General features: G+C 48.8%; 1 protein-coding gene across 1 annotated transcript in view; it reads right to left on the bottom strand.

Moving 5' to 3' along the window:
• The window catches only part of ACOXL (acyl-CoA oxidase like), a 346,768-nt gene that overhangs the window by 58,686 nt on the left and 269,023 nt on the right, over positions 1-19,059 (bottom strand). The window contains exons 15-17 of the mRNA XM_065928874.1: positions 7,330-7,529; positions 5,182-5,243; positions 5,026-5,096 (exon numbers count right to left, since the gene is read on the bottom strand). Coding sequence (XP_065784946.1) covers positions 5,026-5,096; positions 5,182-5,243; positions 7,330-7,529 — 333 coding nt within the window. The remainder of the gene's footprint in view (positions 1-5,025; positions 5,097-5,181; positions 5,244-7,329; positions 7,530-19,059) is intronic.

The raw sequence follows: 19,059 nt of genomic DNA, 5'->3' as shown, positions 1-19,059 counted from the left end.
GGTTAACCCTGAAAGATGTTGCCAAGGGAACAGATGCACTGGCTTTGGCTTGGCAACCCCAGAAAGAGCTGTCAGTTGTCCACAGCCCAAGGCTGAGGATGGAGGATACAGACCAGAGATGGGAGAAGGTTCACAGCTGCTGTGTGAGCTTAGACGTGGGGCTGCAGCTCACGCGTGATCTGGAGCTGCAGGGACGTGGGGAGTGGAGCAGAGGTGAGGTGTAGACGAACTCTCCAGGGTGGTGACAGCAAGGACTGAAGAGACTAATCGGCAAATAGAACTAGGAATGAAAGAAGAGGGACTTCCCTGGTGGTCTAGTGGCTGTCTCTGAGCTTCTATTGCAGGGGACGTGGGTTCAATCCCTGGTTGGGGAACTAAGATCCCACACGCCAGGGGCAACTAAGCTCCACAACAAGAGAGGCCAGCATGCCACAATGGAGATCCAGTGAGGCCAAGATGAAAACAATAAAAAAGAATGAGTGAAGAAACAGGTCAATACGCAGAATGAAAGTGAATGGGGTCATAAGTCATTTATGGAATCTAAATGTTTTCTGTGGTTCAAATTGTAGTGAAATCTGCCTGCGAGGCAAACCCTAATGACAGTTGTCCTACGCTTGGCATCTCTTCTCCAGCCCCTTAGTAGGGCCACAGTGGTGGGAAAAACCTAAGCCATCAATAGCCTGGACCACTATTTGGCATCTGGAGGAGGAAATGGCAGCCCACTCCAGTATTCTTGCCTGGGAAATCCCATGGACAGAGGAGCCTGGGGGGCTATAGTCCATGGGGTCTCAAAGAGTCAGACACAACTGGGCATGCACACAGTATCTGGGGAAACTGAGTCATGGAGCCAGCTTCTTCCTGCCTCACAGTATTCTCAGATAACAGGGTGTGACTGACAGCAAGCCGAGAGAGGGGTCCCACGCAGCAGCCTCAGCACGGCACCCGTGGTGTCATCGGTCTTACCTCCTGTGTGGCTGTGCTGTGGCCAAGGTGGCAGGCTTTCTGTGAATCTGCTCGTCTGAGCGGAGGTCCCAGGGAGAAGCCCAGACTGAGGGTCCAAAGCCTGGCTTTGTGGCCCCAAATCCACTGCCAACAACTAGCAGAGCTTCCCCTGGTCCTGCTCTTCTTGGCTGCCACACGAAGGCTCTGGTTTCTGCCATCTCCAAAGCCTCCCTCTCTGGCACTGTTTTCCCAGGGGTATTGGACATGGGCTCAACCACTCTGTGTTCATCTTTTCATCTTCCCTGCAGTCTGTTTCTAGAGCACCCTCATCGATCATGAAATATCTACCCTTGGGTCTCAAGTGGGGGCGTCCTAGGAGGTGCAGTGGTAAAGAATCAGCCTGCCAATGCAGGAGATGCAAAAGATGTGAATTTAATTCCTGGGTGGGTCGGGAAGATCCCCTGGAGTAGGAAATGGCAACCAACTCCAGTATTCATGTCTAGAGAATCCCATGGACAGAGGAGCCAGGCAGGCTACAATCCATGGGGTCACAAAGAGTCAGACAAAACTGAAGCGACTGAGCATGCACACACAAGTCTCAAAGTATCCAGGATGGTGTAAGGATGTCACAGCATGCATGCAAAATATAACTTTTAAGAAACGTCAGAGTCAGTCTCCATCTGCATTCTTTGCCTGCAACAACTTTCACCCAGTGAGGTGGAGTTAAATATTTAAGCTGGTTGCAGAGAGATAGGAAGTGAACAGCTCGCCCAAGTAAACATAAACTGGACCAAAGGCTGGTTGTAGTCAGAGCGATCTGCTGTCACCCTGAGCATGTTCTCCCACAGAACCATCTACAAAAATCCTGCACACCACTGTCACACCCACATGATGCTCTCTGATACGTGACATTAAAAACCTCAATCTCCTGAAAAAAATCATAAAACAGTTTCAGTATATATGAACTGAGCACTCGTTTTTGTTCAGTGAAACTTCTTTGATGATGCCAGTTCAAATAACTACAGATATTGAGAAAACAACCACAGACATCATCCTTGGTTGCAACGGCCACACAGTCTGCAGAGACCAACGGGAAAGACATGAAATACTGAATGTCACTGGAGATTATTCCAGGACACCTCGGGCTATCTGAACCCCCTTCCACATCCAACTGCTAGTTTTTTTTTAAATTAATTTTTATTGGAGTATAGTTGAATCATAATGTTGGGTTAGTTTCAGGTGTACAACAAAATGAATCAGTAATTTTGATACATATGCACATACTCACTCTATTTTAGATTATTCTTTTCCTATATAGGTCATTACAGAGTATGCAATTGTTAGCTAGTAGCCAAATGTTCCCAAGGAGATAGCCTGGGGCAGCATGTGCATGGCAGGGGGAGGTGAGAAAGTAAAAGGAAGGGACTTTCCTGGCAGTTCAGTGGTTAAGACTTCACCTTCCCAAACAGGGTGTGTGGGTTCGATCCCTGGTCAAGGAACTAAGATCCCACAGGCATTGTGGTCAGAAAACCAAAACTGTAAAAGAGAAGCAATACTGTGACAAATTCAATAAAGACTTAAAAATGGTCCAGATGAAAAAACAAGTCTTTTAAGAAAAAGAAAAACTGAGAGAAGGAAGAGGCTTTGAGTGGCATCTTTCTCTCTATTCTCCCTATGGATATGAAGACAGTGGCCACAGAATCCCAGTCATGGAGGCCTCAGGGACAGCGAAATGCAAGCCTGGTCTGGTCTCCTGGCATGGGGCTCCATGCTCTGACCCCACCATTCCATGCTGCCTCTGAGATGCCCAGGTAACCTCCACGCAGGCTCAGCAGCAGGACCAAGCGGCACACAGCACGTCCAGCCCACAGAGGTATGGAGAGGGGAACACAGGGCGAGATGGACATGAGGAGGAGACTAAGAAAGAAACAGGAAGGAGATGGTGGGAGAAAATGCTGGACCAAACAAGAAGAAAGAACCAAAGGTGCTACACCCTGGTCACCCGACAGGTGACTGGAAGCAGCCTAGGTGTCCATCCGCAGACGAAGGGATAAAGAAGATGTGGTACATATGTACAGCAGAATATTACACAGACATAAAAAGGAACAAAACTGGGTCCTGTGTACAGACGTAGATGAACCTAGAGTCTGTCATACAGAGTAATGTTAAGTCAAAAAGAGAAAGACAAATATCATATTAATGCATTAATGCATATTTATGGAATCTAGAAGGGCTTTTCAGGTGGCTCAGTGGGTAAAGAATCCACCTGCAATGTAGGAGACAGAGGAGACATAGGTTTGATCCCTGGGTTAAGAAGATCCCTTGGAGGAGGGCATGGCAACCCACTCCAGTATTCTTGCCTGGAGAATCCCACTGACAGAGGAGACTGGTGGGCTGCAATCCACAGGGTCACAAAGAGTTGGACACAATGGAAGTGACCGAGCATAGCACACACAGCATGGAAGCTAGAAAAGAGGTACAGATGCTCATTTTCAGGGCAGGAACAGAGATGTGGATGCAGAGAATGGACGTGTGGACGTGGTAGGGGCGGGGAGACTGGGACAAATTGAGGAAGTAGAATTGACATCTATAGCCCACCGTGTGTGAAATAGAGAGTTAGTGGGAACCCACTGCATGACCCAGGGAGCTCAGCTCAGTGCTCTGGGACGATCTTGAGGCGTGGGGTGGCAGGAGGGTCAAAGAGGGAGGGGATATATGTGTACATAAAGTTGATTCACTTTGTTACACACCAGAAGCTAACATAACACGACATTGTAAAGCAATTATACTCTGTTAATTTTTAAAAAGTAAAATAAAATAAAAAACATTTAAATTTAAAAAAAAAGAGGTGAGTGTGTGGGACCCAAGAGCTACTCTATGGCCCCAGCACTCCTGCCTGTACCTGGCAGGGAGGGTGATCCTGGGGGAACGGGCCTCGGTGGGGAGAACCAAGAACGCACAGTGGACAACCTCCAAATGCCAAGCAAAGCTCCTGTGCCTCTGTGGGTGCTGGCCAAAGCCAGCGTATTAGGACCAGGGTTCTGGTGGGTCGGTTCTCCTGGGCAAACCCAAAGTTTGGTATCAGAACTGCTGTTTACAAAAGCAACATTACTGAAAGCTTTAAAAAAAAAGACAGACCGAAAATATCACATCTTAGGCAAATGAGTTGAACATCCCTTTTAGTGACGCCCTCGACTTTCCACCCATTTCTAAAGTCAGAGAACAGCTGGTATGGTATTTAGGTAGAGAAATGCAATCCCTGGTACACGTGGTTTCCTGACGACACAGAACTGAAATGACATCACGGAAATGCAGATGCCTCCTGGTCACCCTAAGGAGAGTTTCCAGGTGAAAACAGCCTTAGCCATGGGTGGAAAAGAGTGTGTGTTCCTTAGTCATCTGCTGGTGTCTACTGCTTTCTGCCTTCAATGGCCAAGTGTTAATTAAATGCAGGCAGGGTGTTGGCCAGGCTTTCTCACACGTTTGGCTCAACCCCAATGTACAACCGAAATGTAGACGAGACCACACCTGTTCTCCTTTGTCCATTTGGAAGGAAACAAAACAATGGTCACTAAGAAAAAAAAGTCTGTCTCCCACTCAAGGGGCAGGAAGCGATAACATCAGAAGCCCCCTCCCGTGGTTCATATGAACGGTCTCATTTGTGGAGCATTCCCCACAGTGACGAAAGTGAGGATGTGGCAGACTCGGGACGTATGGAATCCTTTGTCTTAATTAAAAAGTACAGTGAGAGTCATGGAATTTGGCCAAGCCTCATAAATCTGCTCAGAGAATCAAGACTCTGTCAGATAAGCTTAAGTAGAACCCCCTGAGCCCTCTGGAGAATTGCATAGACCCCCAACTCGTGGTTGACACCCACTTTCCCGTCACTTTGCTGCTCTCTGAGGACAGCGGTTGTGCTCATTAGCCAGCAATCCTCCTACCCGCTGATGACAAGTGTATCCCCGAGGAGCGCAAAATTCAGAGATGATAAATTTACTCCTGCCTGTAACTGTGAATCTCTTCTTACGGCAATAAAAGTGCTGCAAGGCTCTCAGGCATCAGGGCTTCCTTTTGGGAACATACCTTCTTTAACAAAGTCTGGTCCTCTTGGTCAGGACAGTTCCTTACAGCCAGGCAGAACTGCTCTAAAGTAACTGGAAAGGAAGAAAAAGAAAGAGTGAGTGGCCTCCCTGTGGGCCCTGAACCTCTCTGCACAGAGAAGGACGTTGTGGTGTTAACCCACAGAGGTGACATGCCGCATCTTTCCTTGGTTGATGCATTCGAGGGGAACAGAGCCCACCCTGGGGAGGTGGGGGGCAAGGCTAGCACAACCACTTCACCTGTGAGAGCCTGGGGCCGTGACCATCAGCAAATCTCCATCCTAAAATGATACCATGAGCTTATTTACAAAACAGAAATAGAGTCACAGATGTAGGAAACAAACTTCTGGTTATGGGGGGAGAGGGGGAGGAGGGATGCGTTGGGAGGTTGGGACTGACATACACACCATTGCATGTAAAACAGCTAGTAAGGACCCACTGCATAGCACAGGGTGTGTGTGCATGCATGTGTGTGTGTGTGTGTGTGTGTGTGTGTGTGTGTTGGTTGATCAGTTCTGTCTGACTTTTTGCGACCCCATGGACTGTAGCCTACCAGGCTCCTCTGTCCATGGAATTCTCCAGGCAAGATTATTGGAGTGGGTAGCCATTCCCTTTTCCAGGGAATCTTCCCAACCCGGAGATCAAACCCGGGTCTCCTGCATTGCAGGCAGATTCTTTACCGTCTGAGCCAGCAGGGAAGCCCCCAATAATAAATACTATAAACCAAGCCACCGGGAGGGTCACACGGCCCATCCTGCCCCCCACGGCACACTGCATGTCCATCCCCTGTGACCACCATCTAGAGGACTCCACCTGCCTCTCTAAATCTGGCAGTGCAACGTTTTCTATCTCAAGTCTCCATTGTGATACCCGCACGATCCCCACCAAGTCTTCTCTTGGTATGAAGGATGGGACCTCAGTGTTGACTCAAGCAAACCCCACTAACTCCCCCCAAAATTTCAGGTTGAGCTTCCCCAACCATCTTTCTCCAACAAGGTGGTGGAGAATATTTGCAAGAATATTTGCAAAACAATATTCACAGTCCATCTTAACTGGCCATGAACACGCTAGGAATGTTAACCAAGATGATTTACACAAATGACACTCCGCTTCTCCATGCTGGTGACCTCGATCTCACTCAAGGCCACTCATGTGAGCACCCTTTTCTATTTCAGTCTAAATAAGCACAAAACCACAACTGCCTCCCATGCACGCTGCTTTGACTGTGTTGTTTCACTCTTGAAAGTGCTCCCATGATTCCCTGCCGCCCTCAGATTACTTAAATCCACCTCTTTTGACAAGCATTAAAGCTTTAACCGAGTGAACCCAGGTAGACTTCTTTCCAGACTCAAAGCTGTGTTCACTCTACCTGTCAGCACCCTTCACTGTCATCTACGAGCAGTCTCACCTCCTATCTTTGACAGCAGCATAGCTCACCCTTCCCATCCAACTGCTCCACATTACTCACCACGCCCTGGGTCCAGCCCATCCTCCACAGAGCCCACAAAAACTGGTGGAAACATACCAAGCCTCAAGACGGAGGGACGGTCTGATTCCACTGTTCTGACCCTCGGATCTCGATGTCATGTTTAGACACACAGATATTTTAAGAAGCATTATATCAGCAAAAATGAATCATCACTGAGAAAGCAAGCACGGTCTGGGAATTTTTTATTATAGTTTTCAATGTTACCTATAAAATACAATTCTCTAGAGAGTTTTCCTCTATGACTACACTCTGCTGTCTTAACTGCGGTTGGTTGTATCCCACGCCGACTACTTCTCCCAAGTCTAAAGCTCTGCTCTCATCTGAGTAGATGTGCTCGGATTGTGTTACGGGCGTTCTCTGTTTGTGCTGCGTGGCCTGCTTGCTGTGGCGGCTTCTCATGTTGCAGAGCAGGGGCTCTAGGGCACGGCTTCAGCAGTTGTGACAAACAGCCTTAATTGCTCCTGGCATGTGGAAACCCCCTGGACCAGGTATCGAAACTGTGTCCCCTGCGTTGGCAGGCAGACTGTTAACCACTGTGCCATGGGAAGTCCCAGCTTGGGTTTTAGCCCAAACTCCATTCTTTGCCTGTCCTACCCGAGAGGCCTCAAGTCACAGTCCAGTTTTTGGAGCTGGGCAGAAGTGCATTTGTGGGGACACAGGGCTCCCCAGGGAGGGGTAGTAGGAGGGGAGCTTCTCCTTAAGAGGCCGGCTCCGTTTCAGGAATCAATCACCCCTCACACCTTCGATACAAACGAGAGCCCATCCTGACAATGGCAGGTCAACAGGAGCAGGGCTCACCGATCCTCGGCCGTCTCCCTCACCTTAGAGCCAGTCAGGGTAACACGTGTGCTTGTGCCCAAGGCAGGATTCTTGCCAGCCTCCTCCATTCCGGTTTCCACTGAGGCCAGCTCGAAAGAGGAGAGAGGGGCAGAGACCGCTGACCGGGTTGGGGAGGGAGGGCGTGTCCGGGCCCAAGTCACGGATGGAGCATCGTCGCACTGCAACAGACGCACGGGGCTCGCTCCCCTCTCCTCCGCCTGCCTCCACGTTTAAACAGGCAGAAAACCCAAACCCTCGCAAAGAGAGCAGCTGTGGGATCTACTTTCTTCTCCTTCACTGCTGATTCAAGGAGCTGCCTGCCTCAGGAGGAGAAAAGATGCAGCCAAACCAGCGCCCACTCAGGGTCGCTCTGGGTCTCTTCCCTAAGAGACGCTGGAGGTAGCTTTCTTCCCGAGTCCACATCCATTGTTGTAACTGCTCCTAAGTGTCCCCGAGCTGTTCATTTCAGTGGGGGCCACAGAGGCTCCCACCTATCTGAGTAGACAAGCCCTCTTTGATTTAGCCTTTCCACCTTGTGTGACAAAAAGATCAGCCCGCCGATACAGGGAGAACAGTAGGTTTTAGATAACATACCTGTTAGCTGTGAGGTTGCTAGCTTTGAGGTTGGGGAGTGAGGTGAGGGGGCTGCATAGAAGAAATGACCCAAGTGAAGGAAAAAAAAAAAAAAGGAAAGTGGTAGTTTGAGAGAAAAAAAAATGACAGGCCAGAAACACATATGCCTCTCCTGCCATGGGCTGGTGGATAAATGATGTACAACGGCCAAAGCTCTGCAGCCCATTTCTGAAAGGCAGACAGGACTCTGCAACAATGCGGGTACCCTACAACTCACACAAATGCCTCTGCCCTGACGCCACCATTAGGACACGTTTATGCAAACAATGGGGGAAGCGAGATGAGCCAAATGCACAGAGTCTTCGTCCTTTTTGCAATCAGGCTGGTGAGACTGAAGTTTGTCAGCAGGCACAGCTGGCCTGGACATACGACACAGGGGGCTGAACCGCTCAGGAATCCAGTCTCATAACCTTCTTTTGACTTCTCCCTCAGTCCCAGCTGGCTGACTCGGGCCTGCCTCTCCCTGAGGGCCCTGGGGGGCGAGGGGGTGGGGGCAGGCACCCCTGGTGTCCGTGCCCGGGGCTCCTGGACCGGGACCCTCACTGGCTCTGTGGCATAAGGTGGGAGATGGCGGCGGCCGTCCCTCAGCCATCGCCTCTCACCAACTCATCTTGCAGAACGACCTGTCACTCCAGCTTCTGAAGTTCCCCACCCACCTTCTCTTCACAGTACAACAGGGAAATGTGGAGACGGAGGGAGCCAGAGAGTGACGTAAAGGCTGAGTCTTTGCAAGAAGAGCTCCAGCTCTGTGTTCAAAATCGACACAGGGAGGGAAGAGGGATGTTTAACTTCTTGGTACCGAGAAGGCGTAGCGGTTCCGGCCTCCTGCCCACTGGGGTGGGCTGTCAGGGCGTGGGGTAGGCCTCTGCGCCAGGCGAAGGCCTTGGCTCCCCGCTCCCCCGCTCTATCCTTGTTGCTGGCCCTGCTGTGCCTGCTCGCCTGGCTCACGGGATCCACTCCGAACCGCAAGCAGGGCACACAGGCCTGTGTCCCACTCCCCTTCTCTGGGACCGCGAGCAAGACAGGAACTCAGAGGTGCCACTTCTCCAGGCAGACAGGCTCCGGCTCTGTGTAACCAAGTTTCAGCAGCGTCTCTGCCTGCGTGCTGGGGCCACAGCCCTCCCGGGGGCCCTCTGCTTCTCCAGGGCAAACCACCGCTTCTGCCCCCACGACCACCATCCCCCTGCAGCTCCATCTTCTCACCTGCTGGCCACACTCACTGATTTTGGGCTCTCTTCTCCACCCACCCCTGCCCTGGGCCTGTCTCCAACGCAGGATGTCCCCTGGGGCCAGGAGAGTGCCCCCCAAGGGAGGCTGGGTCAGAAGGCCCCTCTCCCCCGGGCCCCTCCACTGGTGCCCTGCTGTCTGCCCAGGGAAGGCCAAGCTCTCCACGGCAGCACCCGACCCTCCCAGCCCACTCCTTCAGGCTCCTTCTCTCAATATTCTTCCCGGCCTCTCCCCGAAAAGCCTCCCTTCCTGTGGAACAGAGGCCCCGGTACTCCTGGACCAGCCCTTCACCTATCACCTTCACCTTCGTCCGCACCTAGCCCCCTCCCAGAATGCTCTGCCACACTCTCAGCTTTGGGTCCTACCCACGCTTCAGGCCCCAGCACCTCTGCGGAGTCTCCGGGGAGTCCGGCAACGTCTGACCACACCGGGACCTCTCCCAGGCTCTGGTGCAGGCTCCAGGGCTCCTTCATGGCCACGGTAAGTCTTCTTGGCTAACTTACTCTTGGTTTTTGACCTTTTACCCTCCAGAGCTCAATAGGGAAAGGTTTATGTCTTCTGGATTCCAAGTCCTTTTAGCTGCCCTCTTGGACACAGAACCATCTTCACCTATAATTATAGAAATCTGTGGGAATTTGTTTTATTTTCTAGGCTGCCTATTAAGAGAGAATTTCTGAGTAATTTTTAGGGAAAAAAAAATCACAATAGATAGCTTTGTCCATCTCTATTTACAATGATGTTACATAATGTTTCCCCATCAAGGATTCAACAAGCACTTTGACCGCTCAGACTGGGGTCCTGAGTCAGTAAGAGAAGGTAAAATACTGATGAAACTGACGAAAACCTTGCTCTTAGTTATATTATGATCATTTCCCCATCTAACATTTGATGCCACTTTGAGCATATATCAAATCTTGTTAAACTATTATATCTCAAAGGAGTGTCTGCTTTTTTTTCTCCTTCAGCTCTCACGTTTCTGAGTAAAAGTCATCATTTTCCAGTTAATAAAGCATTATATTTCTTCTGCAAACAAATTCCCATAATTTACAAGCAAAGAGAAAGGGAATTCATGAAGAGGAGACACTGTACTATTTTTCCTTCTGACATTTGGGATCTACCATGGGTTAAATATGATGTTTTTATCTCTGGTGATTTATCAAACTCCAGATTCCCTAAAAGATAAACAGATGCACTGAGAAAGAATGCATCACCTTAATGCTTCATTTTGACACTCTGGGTATCTAAAAAGAATGTATTTTGAATCTCTCCCCTCCAGAAATTCAGTCATTCCCATGATTTACACATTGAATTCTTGTTTCCCAAACACACTTACGTGAGAACATGCCAGGAGACACATTGAAAGAAAATGGTCCCATTTGAAACATACAGATTATTTATAGACAGAAAACTCAAAGAACTGAAAGAAAATCTGGTTATCAACAGACAGTTGCTTTTTCTATGTTTTCTCTGTAGCTCAATTTGGGTTTTGTGTGGGTGGCTCATGTGAACTCAAAGGTTATTTGCTAAATGTTTGATGAGATTAGGACATGTTGTCTTTTAAAACCTAAATGTAAGTTTGTGTATATGGCACATATGTTTAACTTTAGAATATGGATAACTTTTTTTTTTTTTTTTGGAGTTTTTTGTTTTGTTTTGTTTTGTTTTATTTTTTTATTTTTGTTTTATTTTTCAGTGGGTTTTGTCATACATTGATGTGAATCAGCCATAGAGTTACACGAATTCCCCATCCCGGTCTCCCATCCCACCTCCCTCTCCACCCGATTCCTCTGGATAGAATATGGATAACTTTTTAAATATAGAAAGCCATATCTAGAATTGCTGTTATAAGACAAGATTTCCTACACTCCTATTTTTATTCACTTCTATTTTATTCCTATTAGAAGGTCTTATTCATATTCCTAGTGGAGATCTCATAATAGTTACGCAGTGGAAATTTTTGCTTTTTTACCTTTTGGGTTAATTTCATCTGACAACTTGGGCACTCCGTTTGAAAGTACTTAGGTACCAGGAGCTGAAAAGTCAGTGTGGCCTGCAACTCAGATCTTTGCAGTTCATCATATAAGCTACATCTTTGATCACATAGTGTACAAAGGAGGGGAAAAAAACAACTTTTTTAAAAGGCAAATAAATGAGGGCTTATTTATTCATTTACTTATTTGCCTCTTTAGCAATGCTCAGCTACCAGACTCAGGTTCAGCAAGCACTTACGGGTCCCACCAAGTGGGCAGATGGTAGCACTCTGCCAGGATTTGAACCCCCCTTTCTGCTGTGTGGCCCTGGGCAACTCAGGTAGCCTCTCTGTGCCTCAGCCACATGGGTGGATGGTGGTCCCTCCCTGTCTGCCTTGGTGGGAGACTCATGAGTGCTCGTTAATCTTACAGAAAGCCTGTGAGATAGAAAATAAAAATAAAAAGCATGATTCGGTGACCAATGCAGTAAGAAGAGGAAAAACAGCACAGGCCAAGTTTAACCTCATGAAGTCTGTGCCAAATAAAATACAAAGTACCACCCCCCACCACCAGAAGTTTAAGAAGGCTAGAATGCCCACTCTTTAGGGTTTTCTGCAGGAAGGAAAGCCTTGGGGAGCTGGGGGTGGGAGGGCGTCTCTCAAAATCTGATGCTAAAAAGCCGTGGGGCCAGCCAGCCCCACACCTTAGACCTCTGTGGTCACAGGCAACTGCCCACCCCAGAGCGAAGCTTCCTCAAGGCTAAGTGAGGCTGTTGTGGCGACTGAAGAGGGAGACAGCTGAGACAGACTCAGCACGGCCCTGGCTCAAGGGAAGCACTGCGGGGGCGGAGACAGCGGCCATCAGCCCAGTCGGCCAACATCCCCAGGGTCAGGAAGGTAAGTGATGTTCTGTTAGAGTCTGGGTCAAGTATAGCTGCTAAATTCTGTCCTGAACGAGCCTCCACTAAACAAATATTCTTCAGGAATTGAACCTGGCTTTTTCCTCTTGTCTCCCTCTTCCCAGCACAACAGAATCTTCAAGGTCATCTGTCATAAAACTGTCTCATAAACTGGCGCCTTCATCAAAGAGAAGTGAGTTGACAGCTCTCTTGGGACCTCGCAGGTGACTGCTCCCGGGTGCTGGGTGAGCAGGTCCCCGGGGTGGGGGCTCTGGTGAGCGCTGTGTGGCTGCCTTTATGGAGAACATAGCACTTGGGGTCTTCAGGTCCAGCTGACGCAGAACTCAAGTTCACCTGCGTGGCCCGGGACTTCGGGGAAGGAAACCCTGCAATCTGATGAAGCGAGCAGCCTGTGTGATGTCGCAGAAAGAACCCGCTCCCCTCGCTGGAGCCCGGGAGCCATGCTCCCTCACGGCTACTCTCCCAGAACCAGGAGGGCTCGGAATAAGGTCCAACATTGGGTGTCAGCATCTTAGAACTTCCTCTCTTCCTGTGTTTACTTGCTGATGAGACACAAAATACAAATCTATGCGGGCTCCCCTGGGCTTCTCAGGGGGCGCTAGTGGTAAAGAAGCTGCCTGCCAACGCAGGAGACATGGGTTCGATTCCTGATCCGGGAAGATCCTAAGCCCGTGCACCACATTGCTGAGCCCAAGCCGCAGAGCCAGTGCTTCAGAGCGAGAGAAGTCACCCGCGAGAGAGGCCTGTGCACTGCACCTGGGGTGCATCCCTGCTCCCTGAAACCAGAGAGAAGCCCACGGGGCACTGAAGACCCAGCACCGCCAAAACATGAACAAACTTGCCTTTAAAAGTATAAATCTGAGGTGGCAAGATTGCACACCCTGCCCAGGGTTTCCGTGCTGCAGCGCTCAGGCTCACCTAGCTAATTCCTCCTTTGGAGCCATCATCTACGGCAGCAGACAGTAAGCCCCACACCTGCCGGCAACGGCCCCCATCACCAGGGCTTCCACTCTTCCCTCTCCCGTCCTCCTAGCTCTGCGCCAGCGCTCACGGTCCCTTCTTCCTGAGTACTGCCACCCCCGGGCCCCCAGACGGAGGCCCTCCATGGTCCAGACTCCAGGCATCAGGAACAAGGACACTGCGGTGGCCCTCTCCCAGAGGCCACACGCTCCCACACGGACCCATCAACCCCCTCTGCTCCCAGGAGCGATGAGGCTTAGATGCGTCCCCCATGTCAGAAGGACAGGGAAAATGAATCTGGAGACAACCCTTTTTTCCTCCAGTGTCAAGGCCTCTAAGACGCTGGTCTGCTGGGATCTGGTGGCAAATAGCACCTGCCCACCCTTGGGTGCCCGGACCCCCTCCCCGGCCGCCTGTCTAACAGGCGTGAGACAAGATGATGGTGGGCAGTGGGACCCAGCGCCTCCCTGCCTGAGTACCCCTCCGGGACTGCGCACAGCTTCTGGGCCAGCAGAGGGCGCCAATGGCAGAGCAAGGCTCGCAGGCTGCCACAGCCAATGGAGTAGTGCCTGCGGTACTCCCCCCTCCCCCACCTGCCAGACTCCCCACTTCCTGCAGTAACGACAGAATGTTCCAGAAACTGTCGTCCCAAGAATGAGATGTGCTGCCTCTTCGTTTCTAGTTCCACCGCAGAGGGCATGTTGCCCCTCAAGCTGGGAGGACCCAGGGTTTAGAGGGTCCTCTGTAGCCTTGAGTCTAAGGCGAGTCTAACTTTTGTAGTTGAGAAAAAGTTCCTTGAGCATCTGGAAGTTCACGGTTCACACTGTTGAAGCCTGGCTTGGAGAATTTTGAGCATTACTTTGCTAGCCTGTGAGATGAGCAATTGTGCGGTAGTTTGAACATTCTTTGGCATTGCCTTTCTTTAGGATTGGAATGAAAACTGACCTTTTCCAGTCCTGTGGCCACTGCTGAGTTCTCCAGATTTGCTGGCATATTGAGTGCAGCACTTTCACAGCATCATCTTTCAAGATTTGAGGTTGCTCAACTGGAATTCCATCATCTCCACTAGCTTTGTTTGCAGTGATGCTTCCTAAGGCCCACTTGACTTCACATTCCAGGATGTCTGGCTCTAGGTGAATGATCACACTGTCATGGTTATCTGGGTCATGAAGATCTTTTTTGTATAGTTCTGTATATTCTTGCCACCTGTTCTTAATATATTCTGCTTCTGTTAGGTCCATACCACTTCTGTCCTTTATTGTGCTCATCTTTGCATGAAATGTTCCCTTGCTATCTCTAATTTTATTGAAGAGATTGCTAGACTTTCATCACTGAGGAAGGCTTTCTTATCTCTTCTTGCTGTTCTTTGGAACTCTGCAGTCAAATGGGTATATCTTTCCTCTTCTCCTTTGCCTTGAGCTTCTCTTCTTTTCTCACCTATTTGTATTATTTGTCCAGATGTTCAGGCTGGATTTAGAAAAGGCAGAGGAACCAGAGATCAAATTGCCAATATCCGCTGGATCATCGAAAAAGCAAGAGTTCCGGAAAAACATCTACTTTTGCTTTATTGACCAAAGCCTTTGACTGTGTGGATCACAATAAACTGGAAAATTCTTAAAGAGATAGGAATACCAGACAACCTGACCTGCCTCCTGAGAAATCTGTATGTGATCAAGAAGCAACAGTTAGAACCGGACATGGAACAACAGTCTGGTTCCAAACTGGGAAAGGAGTATATCAAGGCTGTATATTGTCACCCTGCTTATTTAACTTATATGCAGAGTACATCATGTGAAATGCTGGGCTGGATGAAGCACAAGCTGGAATCAAGATTGCTGGGAGAAATATCAATAACCTCAGATATGCAGATGATACCCTCCTTACGGCAGAAAGCGAAGAAGAACTAAAGAGCCTCTTGATGAAAGTGGAAGAGGAGAGTGAAAAAGTTGACTTAAAACTCAACATTCAGAAAATGAAGATCATGGCATCTGGGCCCATCCGTTCATGGCAAATAGATAGGGAAACAATGGAAACAGTGACAGATTTTATTTTTCTGGGCTCCAAAATCACTGCAGATGGTGACTGCAAGCCATGAAATTAAAACACGCTTGCTCCTTGGAAGAAAAGCTATGACCAACCTAGACAGCATATTAAAAAGCAGAAACATTACTTTGTCCACAAAGGTCCATCTAGTCAAAGCTATAGTTTTTCCAGTAGTCATGTATGGATGTAAGAGTTGGACTAAAAAGAAAGCTGAGCACTGAAGAATTGATGCTTTTGAACTGTGGTGTTGGCAAAGACTTGAGAGTCCCTTGGACAGCAAGGAGATCCAACCAGTCCATCCTAAAGGAGAAAAGTCCCGAATACTCATTGGGAGGACTGATCCTGAAGCTGAAACTCCAATACTTTGGCCACCTGATGTGAAGAACTGACTCATTTGAAAAGGTCCTGATGCTGAGAAAGATTGAAGGTGGCAGGAAAAGGGGACGACAGAAGATGAGATGGTTAGATGGTATCACCGATGTGATGGACATGAGTTTGAGAAGGCTCTGCGAGTTGGTGATAGACAGGGAAGCCTGGTGTGCTGCAGTCCTTGGGGTCGCAAAGAGTCAGACACAACTGAGTAACTGAACTGAACAAAATTCCTAAACTCACACAGGACTTTGGAATGAAGTTGTGGCATTTTTTTCTGCACCTGCAGAATGCTCATTCAAGTAACTAGTAATTAGCTAAAGTAATGCTCATTCAAGGAGGTGGTAAGTGTAGTTCCACAATTCCCTGGAAAAGGAATGCCAAAGCTAAAACTAAATCAAGGTGAATGTCATTTGCCTAAAGAAGAGCCCCATTAACCATGGGGAGGAAAATGGTGATCCCATGAAGAATATTGGGAAAAGGTAAATTCTGCACAGCTAAAATGCAGAAAGGTAAATTCTGCATAGCTAAAATGCAGAAATAACGCTTTAATAATGCAGGTAATCACACTTTTATTAATGAAGACTCCTTAGCCAGGAAGCAAATACATCCTTGAGGGAAGTCTGAAATTAATCCTCTGATAGGCAGAAATCTACACTACTTATATATTCTAACTATAGTTGTAACCTGCACTGAATGCCTACATTCTAAATTCTTAGTCACTTGATTAAGAACCAGAAAAGAGACTTGCTGCCATACAATGGGAACTACTCACGAGCTCTGAGAAAGAGAAAAACTGAGAGACAATTCAGCATGGAGCTGAAAATGCTGGATGTGATTTATTTAATTAATTAATTAAATTTATAAATTCATTTCACAAAATTATTCTTCTTTTTGGTTTTTGTATTGGTACACCCGTAAGGGTTCAAACAGCACCACGTTTCAGCACTGCTGTTTCCAGGGCAAGATCAAAGTGCATATCAGAGGAAAGTAATAATTCATCATTGTAATAGCTACATCCCACTTTAGAAACCACTAGAGACTGCTTAACATTCTTATTTCCAGCATGGTCTTCCTGAGGTCTCAGGTGACAAATGGAAACTGATGCCATAAAGCTTTTTTCCTGTTTGTTCCTGATAAAAAAGGCTAGATGCGGAGTTCATTTTCATCTGGGGCGACACTCAGCTCTGAGCTTTTGCCGCCTGCTCCTTCCCTTCCCACTTTGTGCCACTCCTTTAAAAGTCTCCAGAGGCAACATCTGGGTCCAGTCACTGAAAACAGATGGGCTCTTCTCCCTCCTCTCTGGGCCCCTGGAGACCTGTGCCCGGCGGGGGGCTGGGGAGGGGGCGGGGGGAGTATGCTATTGCAACCTAATGACATGCTGACTGCATTTTTCCTGTGTGTGTTCAGGGCATTCCTGTCATTAGAACCCGTCCTGTATCTGTACAACCCTTCTCATCACGGATGGATTTCCCTGTTTCAAAATCTTCCTCGGATTTCTCGATGCTGTCATTGGGTCCTATTATTTTTCTTGTTATTATGATTTTTCTTCTGTGACTTTCTACAGCCAAATCCTCTTCATCTGTCATGGAACCAGAGGCCAAATTTCCTGAAAATCATCACTTTAGCTTACCATCACTTTTGCTTACCATCATTTATTGCTTAATCAGTAACAGGTTCAGAATCAGTTTGGATTTCTTCAGTGCTGTGGCAATATCAGCTCTTTGACGTTTCTTCCTGGTGTTAAGACTTCATACATTGGCACCAAGCCTCTTTCTCTGTTTCTTCCTCTTAAGGAAAAAGATCTAAATGTTCCACTTTGGTTATGGGAACAAAGGCTTTTGGAGATTAGTAATTAAGAGTAATAAAAAAGCTTTATTGAACACTATGAGTCAGGCTTCTCCAGTGGTTCAGCAGGAAAGAATCTGCCAATGCAGGAGACATGGGTTAGATCCCTGGGTTGGAAAGATCCCCTGGGGAAGGATAGGCAACCCACTCCAGTATTCTTGCCTGGGAAATCTCATGGACAGAGGAGCCTGGTGGGCTACAGTCCATGGGGTCGCAAATGAGTCGGCCCTGAGAAGCAGAAGGCAGAAATCAAACAGAGTCTGGGACACGGATGAGGCCTTGGTTATCACAGGGTGTGGGCACCGTGTTTAAAGGCTGGCGCTGGGTGTGATGCTCTGGCAGCCTCCCTAACCCTGTGAAGAGCCTGTGCTCTTGGCAAGTTCACCTGAGCACATGCACCTTGACCTGAGCATGCTCGTTCCAGTCCTTACCCTTAAGCCCAGGGCCAGGAGGCTCCCCAGGGTCCCAAGCACTGCACTGCCCTCAGCAGGAAGAGAGAGGCACTGGCGCTTTTCTCCTCCTGCATGCCTGGCTGGGAGGCGGGGGCGGGGGGGCAGGCTGGGATACTGGACAGGACGCAAGCACTCCTGGGTTGCTGGTGTGACTTTTTTTTTTTTTTTGGATTGTGCCCGGTCTTCACTGTTGCATGGGCTTTTCTCTAATTGCAGCAAGTTGAGGCTGTTCTGTAGTTGTGGTGTGCAGGCTCTAGGGCACGTGGGCCTTAGAAGTTGCAGCTCCTGAGCTCCAGAGCACAGGCTCAAGAGTTGTGGTGCATGGGCTTAGTTGTCTTGTGGCATGTGGAATCTTCCCAGATCAGGGATGGAACCCAGGTCTCCTGCACTGGCAGGCAGATTCTTTATCACTGAGCCATCAGGGAAGCCCAGGCTTGACTCTTAACAGAACCCATCAAGGAATTCCATACTCTGGACAGCACCCAGGGATGTACTAGGGCCATTAGCCAGGCTCCAGAGCTGGGACGGTGGTCAAACCCGCCCCTACCTTCTGGGAGCCAGCAGTGACCATGATATGATGGAAACCTCTGTGCAGCAAACAACAGCCAGCACCTTCTGCTTTTCATGCTTTCCTCCGTGGGGGATGGGGTTCCCTGGTGGCTCAGTGCTAAAGAACCCCCCTGCAATGCAGGACACAAAGGAGACACAGGCTCAGTCCCCGGACTGGGAGGATCCCCTGGAGGACAACAGGCTACCCACTCCAGTGTTCTTGCCTGAAGAATTCCACAGACAGAGGAGCTTGGCGGGCTACAGTCCATGGGTTCCCAAAGAGTCAGACACGACTGAGTGATTGAGCACACACAATTTAGTAAGGGAAAGAGGAGGCGTTGGGCAGATCCAGGGAGCAGAAATCTTCATGGATCTCACTCTGTTTTCAGTGTTTCATTTTACTTTCTGTGATTTTTAGGCCAAAATTCGCACTTCTTCACCCTTGGAGGCTAACACTTCGGCCCAGATAGCTCTTTGCTTCAGAAGCGGGCTCGGAGGCTAACACTTCGGACCGGATCCCTCTTTGCTTCAGAAAAGGGGAGGACTGTCCAGTGCAATGTCCCCTGCCTCTACCTGCTAGCAATTCCTGCTCAGTTGCAACAACCAAAATGTTTCCATCTGTCAGCAAATGTTCCCTGGAAGATGTAGTCACCTCTGGTTCAGAATCATGGCTTTAAAAGGCAGAACCAGTCCTTGCTAAATTTGGGGGGTAGGTTTAAGCAGTTTCGGTCCTTGAACT

This window comes from Muntiacus reevesi, chromosome 3 (assembly GCF_963930625.1).
Source record: "Muntiacus reevesi chromosome 3, mMunRee1.1, whole genome shotgun sequence".
Taxonomy (NCBI): domain Eukaryota; kingdom Metazoa; phylum Chordata; class Mammalia; order Artiodactyla; family Cervidae; genus Muntiacus; species Muntiacus reevesi.
This window is presented reverse-complemented; position numbering and strand designations above follow the sequence as displayed.